The sequence below is a fragment of the Kogia breviceps genome, chromosome 9, assembly GCF_026419965.1.
Source record: "Kogia breviceps isolate mKogBre1 chromosome 9, mKogBre1 haplotype 1, whole genome shotgun sequence".
NCBI classification, from domain to species: domain Eukaryota; kingdom Metazoa; phylum Chordata; class Mammalia; order Artiodactyla; family Physeteridae; genus Kogia; species Kogia breviceps.
The window spans coordinates 44,431,990-44,459,866 of NC_081318.1; the positions used below are offsets into that span (position 1 = coordinate 44,431,990).

At 39.6% G+C, this 27,877-nt stretch overlaps 2 protein-coding genes across 6 annotated transcripts in view; one reads left to right on the forward strand and one right to left on the reverse strand.

The window, feature by feature from the left end:
• The first annotated feature begins 1,515 nt into the window (after positions 1-1,515).
• KBTBD2 (kelch repeat and BTB domain containing 2) lies at positions 1,516-27,514 on the forward strand. 5 transcript variants are annotated; one of them, XM_067042372.1, is made up of 4 exons: positions 1,516-2,378; positions 16,335-16,847; positions 22,465-22,630; positions 24,820-27,514. In XM_067042372.1, exons 2-4 carry the CDS (start codon positions 16,678-16,680, stop codon positions 26,353-26,355), a joined length of 1,872 nt encoding a protein of 623 aa, XP_066898473.1. In that variant the 5' UTR covers positions 1,516-2,378; positions 16,335-16,677; the 3' UTR covers positions 26,356-27,514. The 5 variants fall into 5 exon arrangements, with proteins under 5 accessions (XP_066898473.1, XP_066898471.1, XP_058930629.1 ...); XM_067042370.1 differs by having other exon boundaries at positions 2,353-2,416; XM_059074646.2 differs by lacking the exon at positions 1,516-2,378 and adding an exon at positions 2,449-2,961.
• Positions 24,818-27,877, reverse strand: part of AVL9 (AVL9 cell migration associated) — a 97,500-nt gene continuing 94,440 nt past the window's right edge. The window contains exon 20 of the transcript XR_010842162.1: positions 24,818-25,461. The gene's annotated coding sequence lies outside the window, so the exon portion shown is untranslated. The remainder of the gene's footprint in view (positions 25,462-27,877) is intronic.

The following is a 27,877-nucleotide window of genomic DNA, read 5'->3' on the forward strand; positions in this document are numbered from 1 at the left end:
CAAAAAGATTGGCTTATTTGAAACTCTAGAAACTTCAATCCAGGCTACCAGCCCAGTGTTTTAAATGTTAAAAAGTGATGCTTTAAGTATTAACCAAGTAGCAGACTGCTATTTGTCTGACCCAAATAGCCTTTTGCTAGAGCTTGGAAAAACTAAGTCCTCACAGCTATAGTTGGCCGAAAGACAGTTCTAGAAAATGAGATGTATGTGAGAGTCAGCTGAGTTGGGGGTATGGAATATTATCCTGAGAAAGCTTTTACTTTCCTGGAAAAAAAAGAAAAAGAAAAAGGTGGCTGAAACCACTCCTTTCCCTATCTTCCTGCCTTGAACAACGGGGTGTAAAAACTGCTAAAAAAAAAAAAAAAAAAAATGAGTAAAACTGCTGCAACCACCTTGCAACCATGTAAGAAACGTCAAGAGAATCACAGAAATTGTCGCTGTCCTGTTCTTGAGCTGTTGAACCAACGATGACCAACTACCTGCAGACTCAGGTGACTAAAGAGACGCTTCTTTAAGCCATTGCAATATGTTTTTTAATTCGCAGCCATATGCATTCCTAACTGTGCAGCTATTAAAATGACACCTTTTTAGTTAGTACTCTTTCATCCTATTAGCTACTCTTCCTTTAGTTACTGCTATTACTATCTAGTCACCCTAACTGGAAAACTCAGTCATCCTTCACTTCACTTTTTTTTTGGTGGTACACGGGCCTCTCACTGTTGTGGCCTCTCCTGTTGCGGAGCACAGGCTCCGGTCGCGCAGGCTCAGTGGCCATGCTGCTCCATGGCATGTGGGATCTTTCCGGACCGGGACACGAACCCGTGTCCCCTGCATCGGCAGGTGGATTCTCAACCACTGCGCCACCAGGGAAGCCCCCCATCACTTCTTATTTTCCGTCATCCTCTTAGTAACCAGGTCTTGTTTATTATATCTAGCTAGTTTCAACTCCATCTCTGCTTCACTATCCTCGCTGCCACTACGTTAGTTTGGACTCTCTCTCCACCTCCTGTCTGGACTATTTTTACAGCCCCCTAATTAGATAGTATCCCCACATCCAGTCCAATATCCACCATGCTTCAGAATTATTTTTCTAAAATCTTTTAAGATACTCTCCTCCTTAAAAATCTTACATGGCTCTCAGTCCTCTAGAGGAGGAAACACAAACTCCTTTTTTTGTTGTTTCTGCCTTCTTGTTTAGGCTTTGCATCTCCAGGATCCAGTCTGGCCCAGAGTAGGAGCTCAGGTGTTTGTTAAATGACTGAATCTTTTGTATGGCTTCTTTATTGTTAAATATCAAAACACAAACATTTAATCAGACTAAACAGTGTGATGGCATCCTGGAGAGTCAATAAAGATTTGCTGAGTTAATCTAGTTTCTAGATTCTACTGTAAAATCCTTTATCAGTAGTCCCAGATATATACACATCTTGGTGTGTATTTAGTTGATTTAATCTGGCCTAAAGAAAGAGGTTCTTCAGTAACGTGTACGCATTTAGTTTGTAACTAGTCACGTACATCCTCCAGACTGGGCTTGCGCCAAGAAAGGAAGTTACGAAGGTGGGAGAAGAAGCCTATATGGGCATTTCTGACAATTTTCCATCTATGAATTACTGCTATCAAACGAGAGAGTAAATCTACGACTTCCTGCAGGCTCGCAAGCCGTACCAAATTAACCGCAACAGTGTGGGCCACAGTCTACAGCTGCTACAAAGGCTTCGCTTTGTGAAGCGGAAGGCTCTCCTTTGGAACTTACTGCGGGGAGCGGGGAGCGGGGAGCCGCTGCATCGCAGCACAAACTAGCTCAAGGCTTCCCGTGCAAAACTTCCCCAGAACTGCAGGCTATTTCAGGTGCTGCTTCGAGTTTTTCCTTGGCCTAGAGACCAGGATATGAAGCCTCTCTTGATGAGATCAAGAAAACGGAGCGTGCTTTGATACGTGCGGAGCGTGTTTTGGAGAGCAGGGATCGAGGAGACAAAGCCCACTCAGCCAGCCGCCCAACATCTCCCTTTCTTCCCTGGTCTGGTGGTGTCTAGTCCTCCTCATATCCACTCCCCGAGTCACCCTGCAAATTTCTATATTTCAAGAGGGAAAAGTCACTCTACGGCATAAAACCTGGTGCCCTGCTGTCCGCATTTCCTAGCACTGTATTTCTCCGGCCTCCCTTTTCGCCGGGCTAGGCCTGAAGCCTTCACCGCCCGAACGCCCTAGCACCCCAGGCCCGGGCGTCTCGGGGGCGACCCCTCCGCCGCGCACGCGCCCTACGCGGAATCTCCGCTGACCTTCTCCAGAAAACCCCTGCAAAAGCGTTTCCCCTTCACCTCGCGCCTTCCGGCCCTTCCTCCACGCGCCTGCGCGGACCCAATTGTTTTGGCTTTCCGGTAGGATCCGGCAAAGGAAGAGGGCGGGGGAAGCGAGGGTAAGGGCGGGCGGGGTGCGGGGGGGCGTCTCAAGAACCCGGGAAACTGCAAAATTGACGTTTGTTCCGCTAGACGCGGGCGAGCAGCGCAAAGGGAAACCTGGCGTAGGGTGGCCCACGGTCTGCTGTCCGCGCGTTCCCGGGCCTCAAAAGAGGCCCGCCAAGGGGGCGAGAGCGCGCCGCAGGGGCGGGGCGGGAGCGGCTAGCCGGGCGTTTCGCGGCCCCGGGGCTAACGAGGCGGCGCGGGCAGGCTGCGCGGCTCCCGGGGGAGGAGTCTGGCGGTGGTCGGGCCTTGTGGAGAGTGCAGCTGCGCCCAGAGAGGACGCTGCTTTCCGCTTAGGACGGACCGGCCGAGGGAGGGCGCGAGGGGAAACCGGAAGGAAGGGGAGGCGGCGGCGCCAGCCTTCCTCGGAGGGAAGCAGAAGCGAGACCCTGGCCCTAGCAGCGGCAGCAGGGCCACGCCCCCGCCGCCGCGCGTGAGGGGCCCAGTGTCTTCGTGGCCACCGGCCGCATCGGATCCCAATCCTCGAGACTGAGGGATTCGGGTGAGCAGGCGTCGCCAGCGCCGGGCGGGGGTACCCGGGGACGACCTGTGGAGGAATTGGGGGAGGAGGGCCGCGGCGGGAGGGGGCTCGGCCCTTTTGTGGCTCGGCGGGCGGGGGGCGGCGGCGGCATCTTTCAAACCGGAGACGCTTCCGCTGCGGGCGGGGGAGGGGCGCGGGCGGCTGGCGCCTCCCTCCACCCAAGGCGGCGGCCCCTCTGCGGCTCTGCCTCCGGCCGGTGCTTGGGGCAGGGGCGGCGGGGCTTGCCACTCGCGGGGGCGTTTCCGGCCGCGGGTCTCCCAGGCGGCGCCCTGGCCCCGTCTGGCCCCCGCATTGCCAAAATGAAGCTACTTCCCTTAAGGACTCGGCGACGTCTTCGCGAGACGGTGGGTAGTAGGAGGGCAAGACCTTCCTTGCATTTTTTTTCCCGGTACTTTTGAAGTAATCAAGAGATGTCTAGATTAACTGAGGCCCCATTGTGATTTACTGATGATTTTTAAAAGAAAGCCGAAATTGCCCTTTGAAACGGAAAACTCTGTACGTATTTACTTTAGACTGTGAAATCGCTAACTTATTTGAATTCGACCACCTTTCTCTCCCTATGATTTGAGAAACCGTGAAGTGGAAGAGTATCCCTTAGTTTGATGTGGAGCGGTTATTTTGAGTTAACGGGTTTTTTGTTTCTCGTTTGTTGATCTAAGGTCTCTTTTTATACTACCTCAAAGAGAGAATAGTATACCCTCCACAGATCTCTAGAATTGTCCGATACCACGATTGCCCCTTCAAATGAAAATAGATAAAGAATCTAAAAATGTAAAATTAACTATGAAAGTGTATGTTTGTGTGAAATATCTATTTTCTATATCAGTAGTGTTATAAAAACGTAGGTTACAGGACTGGTCACGTGTTGTTGACACATGAATCTGTACGTCTGGCTCACTTAGCATTCAGGCATTCAGAAACAACCCTATCAGCAATGTGGGTCTGACTAAAATTTTATTTTCTTCTATTGAGGCAACCAGTTAACAGGGTGGAATTAACAGAGTGGTTCTCTTTCTCTTTTTCTTTTCTTTTTTTTTTTTTTTAAAAACAGGGTGGTTTTTTTCCCCCCCTTCCCGCTGTGTTGTGAATTTTTGCCTGAATTTGAGTGGTATGGACTTCAAATCTCGCAATTGTGAGTGACTTACTTTAGTTAACCTTTGGTAAGGACCTTTTTCCTGATTTTTTTTAGAAGGACTTTTTCTGACTGAAAGTAAATCGAAAAGTCAAACCAGTCAGTTGTTTTCCAGTTTTGATGATGTAGAATTTCCTAATGTTAAGCTTACTTCTTCACTTTGACCTTTTGTTGGTCTAGTGTTTATTGAAGTCGCTTTAGATTGAGCCCTGAAATTCTCAAGAGGTTGTTGTCCCCAGTAAATAGAACAGCGCTATGGCATTTCTGTTGAGCTTGCTTTATAGTTCCTGCTTTTTCCACATAGTTCTATTTTCTCTACAGTTTTCTAAGAAGAGTTCTAAGTGCTATAACTCTTCTCTCCTTTTTGCTGTCATAAGCATTATCATAAAATCTGTTAGCTTTGATTATTCACATGCCCTTTAAGGAGATGGGTGGGAATAAAGGTGTCAGTCATAGTCCTTTAGTCCACACTTCTCCGTATATTTTCTTCTGGTTAATGGAAATACCGAGCTGTCTCATAAAATGCAAATAGTGAGCACTCAATGTGTTTAAAGTGGATGGTAGGGACTTCTCTGGTGGTGCAGTGGTTAAGAATCCGCCTGCCAGTGCAGGGGACACAGGTTCCATCCCTGGTCTGGGAAGATCCCACATGACGCAGAACAACTAAGCCCACGCGCCACAACTGCTGAGCCCATGCACTGCAACTACTGAAGTCCACGCGCCTAGAGCCTGTGCTCTGAAATAAGAGAAGCCACCGCAATCAGAAGCCTGCACACCGCAACGAAGAGTAGCCCCTGCTTGCCACAACTAGAGAAATCCCATGCACAGCAACAAAGACCCAATGCAGCCCCCCCCCCAAAAAAAAGTAAAGTGGATGGTAAATTCATAGAAACTTGAATGCAGTCACAAAAGCCAAAAGATACTTTGATTTTTCCCAAAGATTTTACTCATATACTTAGAAAAGAGTTGTGTTTTTTCTTGCTCTTGTTCCTAAGCACAGGAAAAAGGATTGGTCCTGCTATCATAAAAAATATGAATGAAAATGTCAGCGTCCTTCATCATATCTTAGTCTTATCATTTTCAGTTTTGTGGAGTTTGAATAGAGCAGATGATACTTAAATAACTCAGGGTATTGGAAATGATAGGTTGATTTCAAGTAACTTTTTAAGTTGAAGGTTACTCCTGGTTCCCTTGTCAGATTTTTCAGTACCTAGATTCCTCTGTGGGGGAAGAAGGGATTATTTTAGAAAACTTGGAGAAAATGTAATCATTTAATGAGAGATGCTTTTTAAAGTCTTCCCTTTTTTTCTCAGCTTCACTCCCATACCTCTGACAAGTGGCAACATGTAGTAGGTTCCATGATAGGCAGGGGATTCTAAGTATTCCTGTTTAGTCCCCCCCCCCTTTTTTTTTTAAAGAAACTGAGAAATTTAAATAGTCATAATCATCGTTAAGCAGCTATGCCCTTAATGACCTCGTGAATATATTTACTATCTGGGAAATATTTTCTTCTGCTGTTGTGATTGAAAAAAATCATTGATTTGGTGGAAAATGAAATCCCATTGAAAAGGTTAAGGTCAGTTTTGCTTAGTCTATACTTCTCCAGCTTTCTTAAGTCTATGCAGAGCTGAGAAGAAAAGAGAAAAGTGATATCCAAAATAAAAGGACATACTACACTCATATAATTATTCTATCACAGATGGTGTCTCCTTTATGTTCTTGTTTAATTTTTTTAAAGTGAGATAACTTATTATTCATAATGTAGAACAGAAGTTTATTCTTGTGACCTGAATTTACTTAGGGTACTGAGCATAATTAATGTGATGGAGCCATGTAGTTTTTTCAGTATAGTTGGAAAGAAGGAGCACAAGGGAATAGACCTAGGCTCTGAATTTGATTAAGAGTAGAGGAAGCTGTACTGAAATTTATCAAGTTTGATACATTATTTAAAAGGCAAGGTGTTTCGTCTTTTTTTTTTTTTCTTTGGCTGCATTGGGTCTTCGTTGCTGCACACGGGCATTCTCTAGTTGTGGCGAGCGGGGGCTACTCTTCATTGTGCTGCGCAGGCTTCTTGCAGTGGCTTCTCTTATTGAGGAGCACGGGCTCTAGGTGCGCGGGCTTCAATAGTTGCAGCATGTGGGCTCAGTAGTTGTGGATCTCGGGCTCCAGAGCGCAGGCTCCGTAGTTTTGGTGCATGGGCTTAGTTGTGCCGTGACATGTGGGATCTTCCCAGACCAGGGCTCGAACCCATGTCCCCTGCATTGGCAGGTGGCTTCTTAACCCCTGCGCCACCAGGGAAGTCCAGGTGTTTGTTTTTTAATTGATGCTTGTCACGACTCCAAAAATTTGTTTGTGTAGTGGTTGACAATCAATCTGAAGATCAGGTGGTCTTGCAAACATTCTCAACTGTCAGGGTTGTTTTGGTAACTTGAAAGCAAAGTATTTCTGGCACCAATATTTTGTCTTCCCTAAGGAGAAACCTGTTTTCTCACTGAAATGAAGAAAGGCTTGTTTTATGACTGGTATCATTTAGTTTTTCTGCATGGGCATCAGCCTTCTCGAGGTTAGTCTTTGTTGTACTAGTTTGTTTCATGATATGTACCATCAAAATACTCCCTAAAATCTTTGAATAAATTTCTCTTATCTAAATATCATTCACCCAGGGTGAAAAGAGAACTGTGTTTGAGTGTTGAGACCTTGTAATTGGGACCGTTAGACCTGTATAGGTGTGAAGTTTTGAAAGTCAGGAAAGTGCTACAAAAAGCTTGACCAGTGAGTGCATTAATAAAAATAATTGCAAGATTTTTTGCACACAGTAGTAGTATTGTGTGTCAGGCAGCACTGTTCCAAGCTCTTCATAGAACTCATTTAATTCTTAATCCATTCAGAAGAATTCTATTTTTATCCCCCATTTTACAGATGAGCATACTACATGACAGAAAAAGGTCACACAACTAGTAAGTTGCAGAACTGGGATTTCAACCCAAGTAATTTGGCTCCACAGTTCACGCTCTTAATTTTTTGGCAATACATGACATTCAGAATGCCCTGGCTTCTTTCTAACAAAAGTTTTCGATCTTCTGTATTGACATTTGTAGCACTGGAAGATGGAGCATCACCTAAGTTAATAATATACAGCTTGAAAATGCTTCATACAGATGATAACCTGTAGCCCACTGCTCTTCCTTTTTATCACTGTTTTATCCTTTTTGTGTAATTTTTGTGCAGTCCTTGTTTGCAGCCTCCTCCCCATCTTTCTGTCCTTCCTCATTTCACATATACAGCTCAGTTAATTGCCGAGCAGTCTCATATTTACAATCAGTAGTTATTTAATCCTTTATTCTTTCCTTTATTCTCCAGGTCTTCCCTGTATAACATTGGAAAAGCTTGTTTTGTATCTGTTTGAGTTTCTGTAGCTACTCTGTGGAAGGGCACTACAAATGACACACCTGTGGGAGTGAAAACTAGATTTCAAAGTGAAGTTAGACACATCTGCTTCCCCTAATAAAAAACCACTGCCATCAACCTCTGAAACCTGTGAAAGTACTTGGAATTATTATTATTTTTTAACATCTTTATTGGAGTATAATTGCTTTACAATGGTGTGTTAGTTTCTGCTTTACAACAAAGTGAATCAGTTATACATATGTTCCCATATCTCTTCCCTTTTGCATCTCCCTCCCTCCCACCCTCCCTATCCCACCCTGGAATTATTTTTTTTAATTTTAATATTTCATACCTTTTTCCAATTAATCTTGATTCCTGTTCCTTGAATATCAGTATTTAGATCCTATAAAATGTATTGTTACTATTATTTTTAAATTATGAGTATTATAGTAGCATTTACTTTGTGTAAATTTTCTTTGCAGATACACTTTTGGGCATATGTTAGCTTTTGCAGCCTAAGGACTTCAACAGTTTTTTTATAGGAAAATGAAGTGAGGATTTCAGACAACCAACTTAAACTTCTGGAGTACAGCTGACCCTTGAACAACTCGGGGTTGGGGCACCAACCCTCCTAATACTAGAAAATCTGCACGTAGCTTATAGTCAGCCCTCCAAATTCTATGTTCTTCCATATCTGTGGTTCCGCATCCGAGGATTCAACCAACTGCAGATCGTGTAGTGCTGTAGTATTTACCATTGAAAGAAATTGGACCTGTGTAGTTCAAACCTGTGCTGTTCAAGGGTCAGCTGGACGAGTACTTTGAAAGTTGGATTTTTCTACAATTTGATTCTGTGGTGAAAATGAGAAACAAGTTAGCTCTGTGAAAATTTACTTTATAGTTGCATTGATTATTCAAAGGGAGGAAAACCTATTGAGATAACTTTCCATAAGAGGTGTTTCAGATTTTTAAGTAGAATTGTATATATTGATATGGATTGTTGACTGATTTAATCCTAATGACCATTTAATAACAATGTTTGTTTTGAAACTGTTTTCTGTGGTGGAATTCACTCAGTAGAACCTTGGAGGCTTGGCTATCCTAGAGCAGCGGTCCCCATCCTTTTTGGCACCAGGGACTGGTTCTGTGGAAGACAGTTTTTCCATGGGTTGGGGTGGGGAGGGGACGGTTCAGGCGGTAATGCTGCCCTCCTGCTGTGTGGCCAGGTTCGTAACAGGCTGGGGACCAGTACCAGTCCACCACCCGGGGATTGGGGGCCCCTATCCTAGAGAAAATGTTAGGATCAAAGTTTTGGCTTTTCCTTTTTTTCTCTCAATCTCAAGCAGTTTATAAATTTTCTGCTCTTATAGGAAGCTCTTAGATTTAAAAATAAGTTGGTCTTTGTTCTGTACTTATAAATGCAAGTCAGTAAAAAGGAAAGGATCTCATCCTATGTATAGCATTCTAACCTTACTCATTGCTGTTATTCTCTGTTATCAAACAGATCAATCAAAAATATTGAATTGAGTGCAGAACTTAGAAAAAAAAGTAAGAATGTGCATAGTTTTAATGCCAGAGTACATTATACTTTATTAGATTCTGAATTTCGTTATATTGTGTTTGTATGACTCCCATTTAATTCTTATTCTAGTTGGTTTTTTTCACTGTGGAATATGTTCTAACAACCAGCTTTAAAATACAGGACTTTTCTATTAATCTTGAGGTGCCTGGTACCAGGAAATGTGGCAAGTAATAGTGGTTTCCCAGTCTTTGGCCCTTGGTTCATCTAATGAATCCATGTGTTCACTAAATGTCTTGACACATTGTTTTGTATACATCTTCTATTTTTCAATTGTATGTAAATATGTTGTAGTTGATAAAAAAAAAAAGTGTTTTTGACTCTAAAATAGTTTTTTCTCATCATGAGTTTTTTCCAGCAGATTATCTTTAGGAAAAAAAGTCCTTTTTTTCTAAGCTTAATAAAGGATTTTCACACTAGATTAAAAAAAAAAAAAAAGTGTTTCGGAAGTCCATTGAGGGGTTTCCCTGATGGCGCAGTGGTTAGGGGTCCGCCTGCCAATGCAGGAGGTGCGGGTTCGTGTCCCCGTCCAGGAGGATCCCACATGCTGCGGAGTGGCTCGGCCCGTGAGCCATGGCCGCTGAGCCTGTGCGTCCGGAGCCTGCGCTCTGCAACGGGGGAGGCTGCGGCGGTGGGAGGCCCACGTACCACAAAAAAAATAGGGAGAGAAAGTCCACTGAGCCTGTAGTAAGTGGGGAAAGTGGTTGTGTGATTAGGTAAGAGACATTAAAATATTTCAGTTGAAACATGGAATATATACAGGTTAGATTAAGAATTATATTTAGGACTTCCCTGGTGGTGCACTGGCAGGGGACACGGGTTCGAGCCCTGCTCCAGGAAGATCCCACATTCCGTGGAGCAACTAAGCCTGTGCACCACAACTACTGAGCCCACGCACCTAGAGCCGGTGCTCCACAAGAGAAGCCACTGCAATGAGAAGCCTGCGCAGCACAACGAAGAGTAGCCCCCACAGGCTGCAACTAGAGAAAGCCCACGTGAAGCAACGAAGACCCAACACAGCCATAAATAAATAAATAAATTTATAAGAATTTTATTTAATTCAACTTTCAAGCATTTGAGGTTTGTGCTTTTTCCTTGTTCATGTGATCTGAAGGGAAAACAATCTTCTAGGAAAAACAGCTTGAGATATGTATTTTTGTCACTGATTGTTTTTTTCTAATTTCTTAATATTTGATCAAGAAACAGCCTGAAGCAGAGATTAGTACATTTGGCCTGCAGTCTATTTTTGTAAATAACATTTTATTGAAACAGTCATGTCCATTCGTTTACAGGTTGACTTGCTTTCAGGCTACAGTAGATTAAGCATTTGGGACAGAGACCTTAATGGCTTGCAAAGCCTAAAATATTTTGTCTTTATGATGAGAAAAGTAGTATACCTTTTGAAAGTTTGGGGGTTTTAATTAAATAATCATTGCATATGTTAACAAAATTCAGAAGCTTTAAATAGGTCTTCAATAAGTTTTTCCTTCCTCTGCAATGTGAACCACTGTTAGCAAAAGGGACAAGTGCCAGTTGCCTCCTTTTCTCATTTTACTTGTGCTACAGTTCTTACGGTAAAGAATAAAATTTTCTTGTATTATGTCTCTATCAAAAGTTTGGAAATGAAAGATCATGACAGCTAGATTTTATTCATTTGCCTGCCTCTTTTTGTTTTTGAGTTTGTCTAGAATAATTGATTTTTAAAACACCCTGTTTTTAAATGATAGTCGTGTTTTGGCTGTGGTGAAAGTAAATGCACTTGGTGTCTTGGAGCTCTAGTGGTTGGCAACTCTCAGTCTGAGTCCTTAGAGTACAATACAATGACCAGCCCTTAGTAAATACTCAAACATTTGTTGAGTTAAATTTAAGTCACCATTAATTTATAATAGAAAATTAAGTAAACAATTTCAGTGATACCTGAGAATTACTAAGTCTGAGGATGCTAAATTCTACAGACAACAGGGAGTATGACTTTTTTTTTTGAAACTAATTTTAGGTATAACAGAATGATATATGGTACAATATATTTATTAAAAAGGGAAAATTTATAAAATGTGTCAATCACTGGTTATTAAGTAATATAGTACAGACATTGTGAAATGTTTCAGAGTATGTAGGATATTGATTTTAAGGTTTTTATTTTTCTGGAACAAATTGGGAAATTAATTTAAGTTTTATTTTTAGGAGAGAAGGAATCTTGTTATAAAAAATATGTTACTGTAAGACACTGATGAAAGAAATTAAAGATGATACAAATAGGTGGAGAAATATACCATGTTCTTGGATTGGAAGAATCAACATTGTGAAAATGACTCTACTACCCAAAGCAATCTACAGATTCAATGCAATCCCTATCAAATTACCAACGGCATTTTTTACAGAACTAGAACAAAAAATTTCACAATTTGTATGGAAACACAGAAGACCCCGAATAGCCAAAGCAATCTTGAGAATGAAAAATGGAGCTGGAGGAATCAGGCTCCCTGACTTCAGACTATACTACAAGGCTACAGTAATCAAGACAGTATGGTACTAGCACAAAAACAGAAATATAGATCAGTGGAACAGGATAGAAAGCCCAGAGATAAACCCACACACATATGGTCACCTTATCTTTGAGAAAGGAGGGGAGGATATACAGTGGAGAAAAGACAGCCTGTTCAATAAGTGGTGCTGGGAAAACTGGACAGCTACATGTAAAAGTATGAAATTAGAACACTCCCTAACACCACACACAAAAATAAACTCAAAATGGGTTAAAGACCTAAATGTAAGGCCAGACACTATTAAACTCTTAGAGGAAAACATAGGCAGAACACTCTGATATAAATCACAGCAAGATCCTTTTTGACCCATCTCCTAGAGAAATGGAAATAACAAAAATAAACAAATGGGACCTAATGAAACTTAAAAGCTTTTGCACAACAAAGGATACCATAAACAAGACCCAAAGACAACCCTCAGAATGGGAGAAAATATTTGCAAATGAAGCAACAGACAAAGGATTAATGTCCAAAATTTATAAGCAACTCATGCAGCTCAATAACAAAACAACCCAATCCAAAAATGGGCAGAAGAACTAAATAGACATTTCTCCAAAGAAGATATACAGATTGCCAACAAACACATGAAAGAATGCTCAACATCATTAATCATTAGAGAAATGCAAATCAAAAGTACAATGAGATATCATCTCATACTGGTCAGATTGGCCATCATCAAACACTCTAGAAACAATAAATGCTGGAGAGGGTGTGGAGAAAAGGGAACTCTCTTGCACTGCTGGTGGGAATGTAAATTGATACAGCCACTATGGAGAACAGTATGGAGCTTCCTTAAAAAACTACAAATAGAACTACCATACGACCCTGCAATCCCACTACTGGGCATATACCCTGAGAAAACCATAGTTCAGAAAGAGTAATGTATCAAAATGTTCATTACAGCTCTATTTACGATAGGACATGGAAGCAACCTAAGTGTCCATCAACAGATGAATGGATAAAGAAGATGTGGCACATATATACAATGGAATATTACTCAGCCATAAAAAGAAATGAAACAGTTATTTGTAGTGAGGTGGATAGACCTGGAGTCTGTCATACAGAGTGAAGTCAGAAGGAGAAAAACAAATACCATATGCTAACACATATATATGGAATCTAAGAAAAAAAATGTCATGAAGAGATTAGTGATAGGACGGGAATAAAACACAGACCTACTAGAGCATGGACTTGAGGATATGGGGAGGGGGAAGGGTAAGATGTGACGAAGTGAGAGAGTGGCAGGGACATATATACACTACCAAATGTAAATTAGATAGCTAGTGGGAAGCTGCCGCATAGCACAGGGAGATCACCTCTGTGCTTTGTGACCCCAGAGGGGTGGGAGGGAGGGTGACGCAAGAGGGAAGAAATATGGGAACATATGTATATGTATAACTGATTCACTTTGTTGTAACGGAGAAGCTAACACACTATTGTAAAACAGTTATATTGCAATAAAGATGTTAAAAAAATATGGGCATTTAAGGTGGTGGTGGTTGATCATCTTAAACTTTGCCATTTTTCACATTTTTATTTAATAACATTTTGAAGTCTATGTTCCCAGAGAAGGGACACTGAATTTTATTTTGGATTGTACTAGATACAGATCAGTTTAAATTAAGTTTACTTAATACGATGTCTGAATGACTTTCTTTTTCTGCCTGTTTTAATATTAAGATATCATAAATAAAAATTATTAGGAAGAAATGTACCCTAGATTTCAAAGGAAAGGGTGGGAATAGGGTGTATAAAGCAGTGACAATGAGATTATATAAAGTTGGCTCGCCATGTAGTATTCTAAAAGCACACTTCAGTTTTAATAGTTTCATGCATATGATAAAAAGAAATCAAATCTAGTAAAACTGAGACAAATTCAGTGGGGCTCAAAAAAGTCACTGCAAAAAAATCAGGTCATAGTATGAGGTCAGAGAAATGATCAGAGTGAACCTATACAGCTACCCTGCAAGGAATTCTGGAGTCTAATCTAAATCCATCCCTGCACTGGCCACCAGTTCCTGTCACCTGGTTTAAATATGGATGGGGGGGCTTCCCTGGTGGCGCAGTGTTTAAGCATCCGCCTGCCAATGCAGGGGACACGGGTTCGATCCCTGGCCCAGGAAGATCCCACATGCTGTGGAGCAGCTAAGCCTGTGCACCACAACTGCTGAGCCCGTGTGCCACAACTACTGAAGCCTATGTGCCTAGAGCCTGTGCTCCACAGCAAGAGAAGGCCGTGCACCGCAACGAAGAGTAGCCCCCACTCACCACAACCAGAGAAAAACCTGCACGTGGCAACAAAGACCCAATACAGCCAAAAGTAAAATAAATTTTAAAAAATAATAATAAATAAATAAATATGGATGGGGACAATTTTGGGTCCTGCAGCTGGGGTTAGGACATATAGTCTATTAATACATGCATTTCTGTAAGATAAATTTTTAGAGGTAGAATTGAAAGATTGAGGTATTAAGCATTTTCAATGCCAAATATATCTTCTATACTTCATTTGCAATCTGAAATTTAAAAAGCTCTTAAAATCAAGTTAAAAATTTTTTTTTGCAAAACGACCTGAGGCAACGTAAGACTGTATATAGTATTATTGTTCACACTGCATATTTCCCTCAGTGAGAATAGTAGGATGTTCAGTTCTGGAGCTCTGCCCCAGACCCTTTGTAATACATGATATATGTACCACCTTACCTCTGTAAGATCTGAAAAATTCTAAATTCTAGAACACAGCTGGCTCCAAGAGTTTGTTTGTTTTTGTTTGTTTTTGTCTGCATTGGGTCTTTGTTGCTTGAGCGCGGGCTTTTCTCTAGTTGCAGTTAGCAGGGGCTACTCTTAGTTGCAGTGTGCGGGCTTCTCATTGCAGTGGCTTGTCTTTGTTGCAGAGCACGGGCTCTAGGCACGTGGACTTCAGTAGTTGTGGCACATGAGCTCTAGAGCGCAGGTCAGTAGTTGTGGTGCACAGGCTTAGTTGCTCCACGGCATGTGGGGTCTTCCTGGACCAGGGCTCGAACCCGTGTACCCTGCGTTGGCAGGCGGATTCTTAACCACTGCACCACCAGGGAAGTCCCAAGAGTTTTGATTAAGGGCTTGTATGTATCAACTTATGCTCCTCTGTAAGAATGCTTGTTTTCCCACACCCTCACTAACACTGGGCCTTGCTGCATTGTTAATATGTGAAAATAGCCAGTGATTTTAGGTATTATTAGCTTTAGAGGTTATAGTAGTAAACTTAGATTTATAGTGTAACTTTCAGATTTGGAAGAGCAAAGTCATTACCTTAAATGACCCAAAGTCTCTGCCTTTGCACCTGTTTTAGTTACTTCCATATAGTTAACTTGGCTGGAAATTTGACAGTCTACGTCAAGTTTGCAGTTCATGTAATAGTATAGTTTGGCAGGAAGTACAATGTGATCTTCTCTCTGACATATGGATGATATTTTTGTGAGAAGAAGTATTAGTGGTTCCAGTGATGGTCGAATATAGTTATAGGTTTCATGTCAATAGCACTTGACTCTCTGATTATGGGACTAAGAGTCATCTAATCAGGAAATAGGTGATAGTTTTTAACTGTTATTAGCACTGTATATTCTATATGTTTTTCCTGATTTGTAATTCCTTTGCCATATGTTGTAAATACTGATTTCTAAATAACATTTTAAATTAAACTTTAATGCAGCTGGAATTTCTTTTGATGAATGGTATGCAGTATGACTAAAACTTAGGTGGGTTTTTTTTTTTTCCTCCAGTGGGTAACCAGTTGTTCCAATGTTATTTGTTGAAATAACCCAGTCTTCTAGTTTGAAATGACTTGTTTATCAAAACTAATGTCTTTTTTTTTAACATGGATGTATTGTATTTACTTATTGTATTTACTTATTTTTGTTTACTTGGGTTTATTGTAGAATTGTAATACATTTTAATATTCATTAAGAGTATGAGGAAAAACTTGTCCTACCTTCCCCTCAAATATCTTGGCAGTATTTGTGAATTCTTCCAGATGAATCTTCAAGTTAGATTTGTATTCAGTTTACATATTTTGAGAACATTCATATCTGTATAGTATGAAGTCTTCATGTAGGAATACATTTCTCTGTTTTATCATGTTTTGTTTCATTTTTCAGTAAAATTGTATGTTCTTATAAAGATTTCTAGGAAGGAACCACTGTAAGAGAGATATGTTATATTCATCTCTGTTACAGGATTGAACTGCAAATTTTATAATATAGTTTATGCTTTGGAAATAAACAAATTCAATCTATTATATAGTTTAAGTAATTTAAATATAAAGGCTGTGTGAATACATTTAAATTATACTCCCCAAATGAGAATCTCCTTGCAAGAGAAAGGAGTTTTTATTTCTCTTAAATTACAGTAATGTATTGCTCCTAAATAAATAAGTAGGAGATTTGGCTTTGCTGGTAATTGAAATTATTTATTTTTAAAGAACTTTTTAAAAAATGTATGCTTATTTTCTAGAATGTTTATATTTTGTATAGAAGGCAAAAAATTAAAACCACAAATAAACTTGTTAAATGTCCCTTTTCTCATGTTTCATTTTTATGGTAATATCTAAAGTTGAACTTCAAAAAAATATAATTCATATTTAAGTCTGCGATTTTAAACATTGTATTCTAAAAATGTACTGACCTAGATACTCTAACTGAACTTTTTTTTCTTTTTAGTTACTCCAGAGGATCCATAGAACATAGGATGTTGCCACAAAATCTACCTCGTGTGTTACTCTCTTTCACTCATGAGTTGAACAACAGTTACAAATCTGAGCAAGATATCTGCAGACTGTATTGAAAAACTCAGAAGAACCTAATTAACACAAGATGACCTGGTAGTGATTCTAAGCCTAAAAAGATACTGCTCATTAGTGAATGTGTCAATCTTGGTTCTGAATGCTGCAGATAACAGCAAGCAGAGTTTCTCCTTTCTTTATTTCTGAAGCATTCACTTGACCTTCCATCAGTAAGACTGACTTTTCTAATCTGTTCCTGGATATATTAATGGAATACAGTCATGTCCACTCAAGACGAGAAGCAGATCAATACTGAATATGCTGTGTCCTTGTTGGAACAGTTAAAACTGTTTTATGAACAGCAGTTGTTTACGGACATAGTGTTAATTGTCGAGGGCACTGAATTCCCTTGTCATAAGATGGTTCTTGCAACATGTAGTTCTTATTTTAGGTAAGTACTGTAATCTTGGTTAGTTTGTAATTTCAAATGCAGAATGTTAGCTTGTTTTAATCTTTTAATAGGAATTCTTTTAAACATTTAAATTTTTTTAAAAAGTTACATGTCTTAATGTTTTGCTTAAATTTTCTATTTGGGTGATAAAGTGCTGTAAAATCACCTCCTTGTGTGTGTAAGTAAGGGACAGGTGAAAGAAGTTTTTACAAAGGATTAAATACAAGAAATTTCTTGAAATTATCTAAGGTAAAGTTTTAATGATGGGGAGGCAAAAAGGTTCAGAATACTATTTTTTCATTGAAAGAGAAAAACGAATGGGGTAATTTTCACTTTTAAGATTTTAAAATGTTAAATTTAGAAAAGTCATTGTTTATACATTTAAGAGTTACAGGAGGCTTAATAATAACTTTTAGAAGATAATTGGGGCTTCCTTGGTGGCACAGTGGTTGAGAGTCCGGCTGCCGATAAAGGGGACACAGGTTTGTGCCCCGGGCCGGGAAGATCCCACATGCTGCGGAGTGGCGAGCCATGGCCTCTGAGCCTGTGTGTCGGGAGCCTGTGCTCCGCAACGGGAGAGACCACAACAGTGAGAGGCCTGCGTACTGCAAAAAAAAAAAAGAAAAAAAGATAATTGGTACTGTTTAGACATGTTAAGGACTTTTATTTTCTTTGCAAAAGTGAGTTCCTTTTCTCACTCTTGGTTTCATCATTTGTGCTATCGTTTTAGCCGTACCAGACTCCTTGCCAGATTGAAATAGTTAATAATTAATGTTTTTGTTCTCTATGCCTCAGAATTTATAAGTTGATTTAGTTATTTGTTTGCTAATTACAAATAAATAAAGCTTAACTTTACATTTTTATGATCTTTTGCAACTTTTAATCTTTTTAAGGTAGGTTTCCCTTTATTATGTGTTTCATGGGAGGAAAAGAATGAATGCGTAGAAATTCCTATATTTGGTCTCTGCCCTTAGGTTGAATTTTTACTTAATATTTGAAAGGGACAGGGAGAATAAAGATGAATGAAATGTGGACCAGTATATTCCTGCTACAAATCTTAGCTGGCATAAGTGGAGATCAGCAATGAAAGTTATATTCTGCTGCTCCTTAGTGGCAGCTGTAGACAGGACAGGTTTTATCTTGACTTTTCAAGGCTAATATACACGAAGGTGTAGAAACTTAACATTCCTTAGTATAACACATCTCATGATGATTATAGAAGCTAAGGCCCAAATGTCAGTTGCCTTGCTCTGCCTGCCATTGTTTCAGGTTTAGCTGTGGATATTTCATGCAATTTCAGACATTGATTTTCTTATCTTAGGAAGCTTAGCATATTTGCAAACAATGGTTCTAGAGAATCTAATGGATCTAGAGGATGCTCAGAATCCTCTTGTGCTTCTACAAATAGAGATTCTTGGATTTCAAACCTAGAAATTATGATTCAGTGGGTCTGAGTTAGAGTTTCAGGATTTGTATGTTTAAGAGCTTCCCAGATGATTGTGATGGTCAGGTTTTTTTGTTTTTGTTTTTTCCTATTTATTGACTTAGTAGATGGTGTTAGAAATTCAAGGTTATAAATTCAATCAAACCTGGGTCCATTAGTTCTCCCTTTTTTTTTTTTTTTTTGCGGTACGTGGGCCTCTCACTGCTGTGGCCTCTCCCGTTGCGGAGCACAGGCTCCGGACGCGCAGGCTCAGCGGCCATGGCTCACGGGCCCAGCCGCTCCGCGGCACGTGGGATCTTCCCGGACCGGGGCACGAACCCGTGTCCCCTGCATCGGCAGGCGGACTCTCAACCACTGCGCCACCAGGGAAGCCCAGTTCTCCCTTTTTAATGGTTATTAATTACAAATTGATTATCCATTATTGGAATGAGCTATATGTTTTAGTTGTGGATTTTCAGATATTTGTAATCAGAGTAGAATCTTTTGTGGTAATATTTTAGCAGTCATCTTGTGTAACTTTTAAACCTTTGCAGAAAGTCTGTCTCCATATTTTCTGAATTGTCTTCATCTTTATCAGGAAGTAACACGTGGGTTTATGGATTAGGTATCTTACCTTTTTTTCTTCCTTGCTAAGTCTGTTTTTTATTGTATAGATAACACACTATTCTTTAAATTCTCTAGCCAGGAGGTTATTTATTTATCTTTAATTGGGTTGGAATTGGTTTTCCTGAAGACCAAGAAGTTTAAGTATTTCATTAATGTTAAAAACTTAAAAACGACACATTCTGGGCTTCCCTGGTGGTGCAGTGGTTGAGAATCCACCTGCCGATGCACGGGACACGGGTCCTTGCCCCGGTTCGGGAAGATCCCACATGCCACGGAGCAGCTGGGCCCGTGAGCCATGGCCGGTGAGCCTGCGCGCCGCAGTGGGAGAGGCCACAACAGTGAGAGGCCCGCATACCGCAAAAACAAAACAAAACAAAACAAAACCACGGCACATTCTCTTTAAGGCTGCTGTTATTAACTTATCACTAGCTAGTTCCCTTCTTTAGCATCCTTGGTGTTCTGAGAGAATATATTCTCCCTAAAGCAAATCAGATACTAAGAAGTAGAAATAATAATAGAAAGAGTAGTCCTATCCATATTTGGGCTTAAAGCCATCCATCTTTAAAATCCTGTGTATGGGCCAGTTTCATAATCCACAAGATGAAAAGACATATATTAATTTTTCCTCCCATATATATCTTTTCTCTGGACTGGGTAGATTATTGTTATTATATATTCCCACAATAATAACCTGATTTTCTCCCAAGTGTTCTTCAACTGGATTCTGCTTTCAGGTTTGTAGATTTCGATATCCTTACATATAATGTTGCTATCAATCTTGATATTATCATTAGAAATTTACTATTAGAAATTTTGCCTTTTGAAATAGATACATTCCTCCTTTGTAGTTTACCAGTTCCATCCCACTAAGAATCAAAAGAACTTCTGAAATCCGGAGAATCTCTGAAATGGTAGTTTCTTCTTCTTGGTAACATACACACTTCATTTTAGACCCTAAATGAAGGGGATTACTTGAGAATTACTCAACACCTCTTCCACTATAGTAATTTAGCCTCCTATAATATTATGCAATTCAGTATTTACTCTTTCTTTAAAAAGTCTGTTTATAATCAAATTGGCTAGGCTTCTGCTAATCTTTGGTCTTCAGGAAGCATAGTTCCTTCACAGAAGTCCATCATTCTGGTGTCATAAACCATAGTCTAGAATAACCAGTCTCAGTGTCATCTGTATAGTCAGCTGTTCCCTTGCCCTACTTCCTCTTCCAAAGTTAACTACCTTCTACTGGCACAGACAGAAAAGCACATGACCCCTAAATCTTCCATTTTTACTCAGAGCTATAGTTCTTCTCAAGTTGCTTTTGTTATTTCCCATTCTCCCATGTCACACAAGTGAAGCCGGTAGCAATTGGTGTTTTAGAGTTTCTTGTCACATCTTGGGTATTTTTCAAAAGCACTTCCTAATCTCTGTTACTTGGTTGGGTTTATTTATGGCCATTTTGTATTCTTTGGGAGGAAGTTATCAACCACCCTGATTGATGTTTTTGCCACTCTTCCATTCCTTAACTGCCTGAAGCTTAGTTGCTGTTCTTAACTGCTCATTCTGAGCTACACTAGAAATCACCAGTACCTTCCTAATTGCTTTTGCAATGTTTGTTATCCTTGACTCTACAGTTTTGACACCCTACCTCTCTTGCCCTGAGTAGCATTGTACTGACTGGCTTGTTCTTATTTCTCTGATGAGTGTTTCTCAACCTTCTGTCATTCTTTTTTCTTCTAACTGAACTCTACCTCAGGTTGGTGATTGGGATTCTGGGTGGGTTTCTTTTAGTTTTTTAGTCTCTCAGATAGCTTACTTGGCTTTAACACGTCATTTTGTAGATAATTCACAGTCTTCTGCATTAATGCCCGACCTTCAAAGTTCCAGTTGTATTAAATACTTAACTGATTATTGTATTACTTCCATTTGACTCAGCTGCTCGCACCTCAAATTAAACATATCTAAAATTTAACTCACCTTTTTTGCAAGATTAACTGTTTTCCTTGACCTTATAATTTTTCTCTCAATGGTTAACAATATTTTTTTCAGATACTTACTTGAAAATAAACAGCTTTGATTCTTTCCTTGTCTACTTCCTACTCTAGTCTATTCCATACGTACAGAAAATCACCAGATCTTGTTGGTTTTTTGTAAAAGCTTTTGTATCCCTTTCTGCCACCCTAGCTCAGGTGGTTCTTACTTCTAATCTAGATTATTGCAGTAGCCTCAGAACCGTTTTTGCTATCTCCAGCCTTTGGCCCTTGAGGTCTGTCAGTACAAAATATTCATCCTAGAATACATTTTATTATGCTAATAAATCCATGCTGAAAACCCTTCAGTGAACCCTTCTTCACTATCTACAATAAAAAGCTCAGACTCGTATGTCTGTGTGTGTGTGTGGGGGGGTTTTGGGGGGGGCCATGCTGAGGGGCTTGCAGATCTTACCCCAACCGGGGATTTGAACTTGGGCCCCAGCAGTGAAAGCACTGGGTCCTAACCACTGGACTGCCAGGGAATTCCCTCCTAGATCTCATTTTAAAATCCCTCTGTAGGACTTCCCTGATGGTCCAGTGGTTAAGACTGCTGTCCACGCAAGGGGTGCCAGTTTGATCCCTGGTCAGGGAACTGAGAATCTCACATGCTGCGCAGCCAAAAAAAAAAAAAAAGCCCTCTGTGATCTCACTGCCACTCATCTTTCCGATGTTTTGCACGAGCCCTTAAGTTCAGCAATGTCACTGGGAAAAACAGTTCTTATGTTCTACCCTATTTTATCCATTTTAAAGCCTTTCTCATCTTTTTGTCCTTGAGGTTGCCCAGGCTAGTTCTTGTGCTACCCACTTATGATCACTATAGGCATTTCTGTACATGCAACAATATTGTTTTGTTTTTTTTACCTCTTCCATGTATATGGGCATTTTACTTTGTATTCTCCACAACACTAATTGCCTTTCCAGGATATTTTCCTGCATGTACTTTTTAGGAAACTGTTCTGCATATTTTTAGGAAATCATTTGAGTAAATGAAATTTTTAACGGCTTTATTGAGATCAAATTTACACACAATTAAATGAATTTTAGTGTATTTAAAGGGCTGTACAACAGTCTTTACAATTTAATTTGAAACATTTCCATCACTTTGTGCCCATTTACAGTCACTCACTGTTCTTACCCACAGCCCTAGTTAACCACTAATCTCTCTTCTGCCTCATATTACATTTGCTTTGGGGGGGACATTTCATATAAATGGAATCATACAGTATGTGGTCTTTTGTATCTGCCTTTTTTCACTGAGCATGATGATTTTGAGGTTTGTGTTGTAGTACGTATAAGAGTTCCTTTTTATTGCTGAATTCCTGTATGACTATAAGGATTAAATTAATTTTGATATTATCACTCAGAATGGCACGGTGGAATAGTTTGGTATGTCTTTGGCACTGGATTATAATTTTCTGTTGTCTCCCTTGAAAGCTTTCCCTATAAGTTGTCCATCAGCAAATATCCTAAATAAACATCCCATGTTGTCTAGTTTTTCTTTTTAGCCTTACATTTGTTTTCCCCATCTCTTCTGTAGGGCCATGTTCATGAGTGGACTAAGTGAAAGCAAACAGACACACATACACCTGAGGAATGTGGATTCAGCCACCTTACAGATAATAATAACGTACGCATACACGGGTAACCTGGCAATAAATGACAGCACTGTAGAACAACTTTATGAAACAGCTTGCTTCCTGCAGGTAAGCAGTTTTTTCAGTGTCTTATAGCTGTGTAATTTTATTGCAGATATTAGAAGGTAAAAGTTTCCTCCTCTTTTTAAAATATGTAAAGGAAAAACAATAGGATTTGATCAGCTAATAAACTTAGTTTTATAATGGGAACTTGACTAAAAAGATATGTGAAAATTTCATATTAGTTTCATATTCTGCCTAATATACCACAGGATTTAGATTTCAAGTAAAAGAAATTAACAGCATTTGTTAAATTTAAGTGCTTTAGTTTTGGCTAAAAGCTTAGATGTGCTAATTTTTGATGGTATTTTCACAGAAAATGTCAAGATTCTTATGGAAGTTATCAAACATAAATGTTTATAATAGGCATGAGACCTTACTGAGCTATTAAGAATTATTTAAACTAAAATAAAAAGTGATGATTGATATATTTACATATGATAAACTATTTCACTCTGTTTCCCCTTCAACTTTTTTTCTTTTTTGGCTGTGCCCCGTGGCTTGCGGGATCTTAGTTCCCCAACCAGGGATGGAACCTGGGGCCCCTGCAGTAGAAGTGCAGAATGTTAACCACTGAACCACCAGGGAATGCCCCCCCCCTTTCAACATTTCTTTTAAGAGGAATATAAAAATATTTTCCTCATTTTCTCCAAAGGGAGAAATAAAGTTTCTCCAAAAGGAGAAACTAAAGGTTAAATTCTGGGAGTACAGTTCATGATACCTAGTAGGTACTTGTAAGTGTGTGCTGAATAAATGTGAATGACGCTGGTCGAATGCCAATTTCTGGGTGTTAACTCTGAGAACCAGAACTCAGTCTGTCCATGCCTTAAATACCTGTCTTCCTTTTTAGTTCTGTATCCTGCCCTCCCACGCCCCCCCATAAATTGTGCAGTGTCCTACTATACCTATAACTCTGGGGACACTGAAGCCATGGTAGCTTCCTGGTGCTTTAGAGTGGAAGACATTCACATCCTAAATCCAAACCTAAAAGGGAGAAATGCCTACTGTAAGAACTGTCTTTCTTCCATAGCTTGTGTTTCATTACCTTTTTAAATTTTTTAGCGATTCTAAAGGCACGTTTTTTTAAAACTGCCAAAAAATTGAGGAATTTTAAGAAATTTGGATTCCAGAACACTGTTACTTAGTGATACCTTTCCTTATAATTTTTTCTATCATGTTAATGAAACCTATAGGCATATGCTTGGCCAAATGCAAAACAGGACTCTGCCTCTGGGAGTAAGTTGCCCTGGCAAGCCTGGGAATGTGGCATTTTGTGACTACCAACATGGCTTTTACTATTAACCACATGAAATGTTTTTATATGCCAGATTCTGTACTAATGCTTTATATAGGTTCTCATCTAATCCTTAAAATAATCACTTGTAAGGAAGGATTTCCCCATCTTATACAGGAGAAAGCTGAGGCTTAGAGAAGTAAAGCTACTTGTCTGATATTGTACAAGTGTTGACTGGCCAATCCAGGTTTTGAATCTAAGCAACCTGACTTCTTATCACAAATTGCTTCTAGTCAATCATTGTGAAGCTGAATAAGTATAATAGGTAGCACATCTGACTCAACTGAGATCTACTGTTACTTAAGAAACAACAAATGCAAGAAAGTTAGAGTGGCTAAGATGGGTCGTTTAAATGTAGGTAATTTGTAATTGCACATGAATATACTCTTGATTGGTTATCCTACTGCTCCACATAAGAAAGGCAATAACTACTGTGAGGCACTGTGTATGATTTCTGCTTCTATGACTGTCTTGTCCATGTTGAGGAAACTAGACTCCAGCTTCTCAACAGTAATCATTTCCTATACTGATTTACATTGTTTTCATTTGGTTCTCTCAATTACATATTTTGCTAGGCTCTAAAAAATACGTAACGTATGCATGAATTAATTTCTTTCCTTTTCCCTTTAAGACTGTTTAGATTTTTAACAGCCTATTTGATGTTATACTACTGATTCCTAAATAGGACAGTTAAGTAGGCCATTGGACAGGAAGACAAAATGCAAAACTATGCATAGTCTACTAATTTTATTATTACTGGAAGACATTATCTCTTAGCCCAAAGATGTGTATCTAAAAATAAAAACTACAGTATAGGGATCTGATTAATATACCTGTGTTACATAAAAATAAAATTTGTCTAGCCTGCCTTTATCAGCCTTTTTTTTTTTTTTTTCCATTTTAGGTAGAAGATGTGTTACAACGTTGTCGAGAATATTTAATTAAAAAGATAAACGCAGAGAACTGTGTGCGATTGTTGAGTTTTGCTGATCTGTTCAGTTGTGAGGAATTAAAACAAAGTGCTAAAAGGATGGTGGAGCACAAGTTCACTGCTGTGTATCACCAGGAAGCTTTCATGCAGCTGTCACATGACTTACTGATAGACATTCTCAGTAGTGACAATTTGAACGTAGAAAAAGAGGAGACAGTTCGTGAAGCTGCTATGCTGTGGCTAGAGTACAACACAGAATCACGATCCCAGTATTTGTCTTCAGTTCTTAGCCAAATCAGAATTGATGCACTTTCAGAAGTAACACAGAGAGCTTGGTTTCAAGGTCTGCCACCCAATGATAAGTCTGTAGTTGTTCAAGGTCTGTATAAGTCCATGCCCAAGTTTTTCAAACCGAGACTTGGAATGACTAAAGAAGAGATGATGATTTTCATTGAAGCATCTTCAGAAAATCCTTGTAGTCTTTACTCTTCTGTCTGCTACAGCCCCCAAGCAGAAAAAGTTTACAAACTATGCAGCCCACCAGCTGATTTACATAAGGTTGGGACCGTTGTAACTCCCGATAATGACATCTATATAGCAGGTGGTCAAGTTCCTCTGAAAAACACAAAAACAAATCACAGTAAAACAAGCAAACTTCAGACTGCCTTTAGAACTGTGAATTGCTTTTATTGGTTTGATGCACAGCAAAATACCTGGTTTCCAAAGACCCCGATGCTTTTTGTCCGCGTAAAGCCATCTTTGGTTTGCTGTGAAGGCTACATCTATGCAATTGGAGGAGATAGCGTAGGTGGAGAACTTAACCGGAGGACCGTAGAAAGATATGATACTGAGAAAGATGAATGGACAATGGTAAGCCCTTTGCCTTGTGCTTGGCAGTGGAGTGCAGCAGTTGTGGTTCATGACTGCATTTATGTGATGACACTGAACCTCATGTATTGTTATTTTCCAAGGTCTGATTCATGGGTAGAAATGGCCATGAGACAGACTAGCAGGTCTTTTGCTTCAGCTGCAGCTTTCGGTGATAAAATTTTCTATATTGGAGGGTTGCACATTGCTACCAATTCTGGCATAAGACTCCCCTCTGGCACTGTAGATGGGTCTTCAGTAACTGTGGAAATCTATGATGTGAATAAAAATGAGTGGAAAATGGCAGCCAACATCCCTGCTAAGAGGTACTCAGATCCCTGTGTTAGAGCTGTTGTGATCTCAAATTCTCTGTGTGTGTTTATGCGAGAAACCCACTTAAATGAGAGAGCTAAATATGTCACTTACCAATATGATCTGGAACTTGACCGGTGGTCTCTGCGGCAGCATATATCTGAACGTGTACTGTGGGACTTAGGGAGAGATTTTCGATGCACTGTGGGGAAACTTTATCCATCCTGCCTTGAAGAATCTCCATGGAAACCACCAACTTATCTTTTTTCACCGGATGGAACAGAGGAGTTTGAACTGGATGGAGAAATGGTTGCACTACCATCTGTATAGTCAGGAGTTCAGGGAGTGCACGCCTGATCTATTTGCTTTGTCATTTTCTTTGCTAAATGAGAGAGGCTATGAAAGGACTGAATAATGAGTACATAAAAATCTATCTTTGATAAATTTTATTTTTATGCCCTACTTAATATTTGCATCAGTATAATATATATCGGTGAGTCTTAAGAAAGATATGCTTCCATTATATGAAATAGATTATCCAATAATTGAGAAACTTTTATGTGTATCATGAGAGCATAAAAATCTGGATTATCTAACATTGTTAGCCCTGTGTATGTACAGTTCCAAAAGTTCTCTTATTAAAGTAGTTTCCTGTTCCTAGTGTGGTATATCGCAAATTATGCTGAGGTTATTTTATTATATGTGTTTCATTCCTGTGCTTCTGTTCTGAAGTTGTGGAATACTTTTTTCGGTGTAGTTAATTGAGCTGCACTTAACACTAATGTCCATGTTGGTATAGAAATGTTGTCTAAATCCTATAGTTGAGGAAGATCTTCCATTTTATGGTATTGCACAGGGAAAGTATGACTGCAGGATCAGTCTAACTATTAGGTGCATGTATTCTCTTTTCACTAACTTATACTTGTCTATCTAGAATACAGGTCTTCCAATCAGCTGGTCATTTACCAGGTGTGGACTTAAGTTGCTGGGCTTGCAATAAGAATTGCTAGTCCCTCATTGTGCGGGTCTGTGTGGAGCTTTAATCAGTAAATGCCTCCACTTTCTGTATTACATTAACATTGGCTCATGCATATAACTACCTGCTGCTGTTGTATTTCTCCATCTTAAAGATTTAGAGTGGGTTAACCAGGTCATTACATCTTAATTTAATAACAAACATTACTGTAGAGTGATTGTGTATAGATATTCGTTAGCTGTCAGGGTGTGTTTTTTTTAACCTGTTGTGTGTGGGGGGTAGGATTAGAAAGGTGAACTGTTCAGGAATTCTCTGCACTAGCAGTGCAGAAGAGCAGATAACTAGTGCTGCTCTGGCATTAATCCCAGGAACCACTAGCAGTAGCGGGGTGCCGCCAATCTAACATGAGCACAGGTGCTTCATGACAAACATTACTAGCATGTTCAACTGCATAATGTTCTGGCACTGTATTTTGAATGACATTAATTTATTAAATAAATTGTATATATTCAATATCTATCTGTTTTTCTTTTGTGATGGGAATTGTGTGCTTTTAGTTTTACAGGGTCAGCTTAGTTTGTTACAGGTGATTTCTTCAGAATTTTGATGATTATATGTCTGATTTGAACCTTACTGTAGGAACACAAATTACATAAAAAGAAAGAGGGAAACCAGAGCCTAATGTTAAAAAAAAAAAAAAAATTAGTTATTTGAATGGGCCTTGTCCTCTTTCACATACAGTTTTTTTCTGCCTCAAACACTCTTCCCCTTTGACTGGTTAGCTCTCAGGTGATTTTATATCCTAGTTTGTGCCTGTTTTCCCTTTCCCTTTGAAAAGTGTCCCTGTTTGGATAGTAAATGATATGGTAACCCTGG

Coding starts and splice junctions, on each gene's coding strand:
- KBTBD2 (XM_067042372.1), top strand. CDS start 16,678: ATGTCCACTCAAGACGAGAAGCAGATCAATACTGAATATGCTGTGTCC. Junction 16,848..22,464: donor ACATGTAGTTCTTATTTTAG/GTAAGTACTGTA, acceptor TCTCTTCTGTAG/GGCCATGTTCATGAGTGGAC. Junction 22,631..24,819: donor AAACAGCTTGCTTCCTGCAG/GTAAGCAGTTTT, acceptor TTTCCATTTTAG/GTAGAAGATGTGTTACAACG.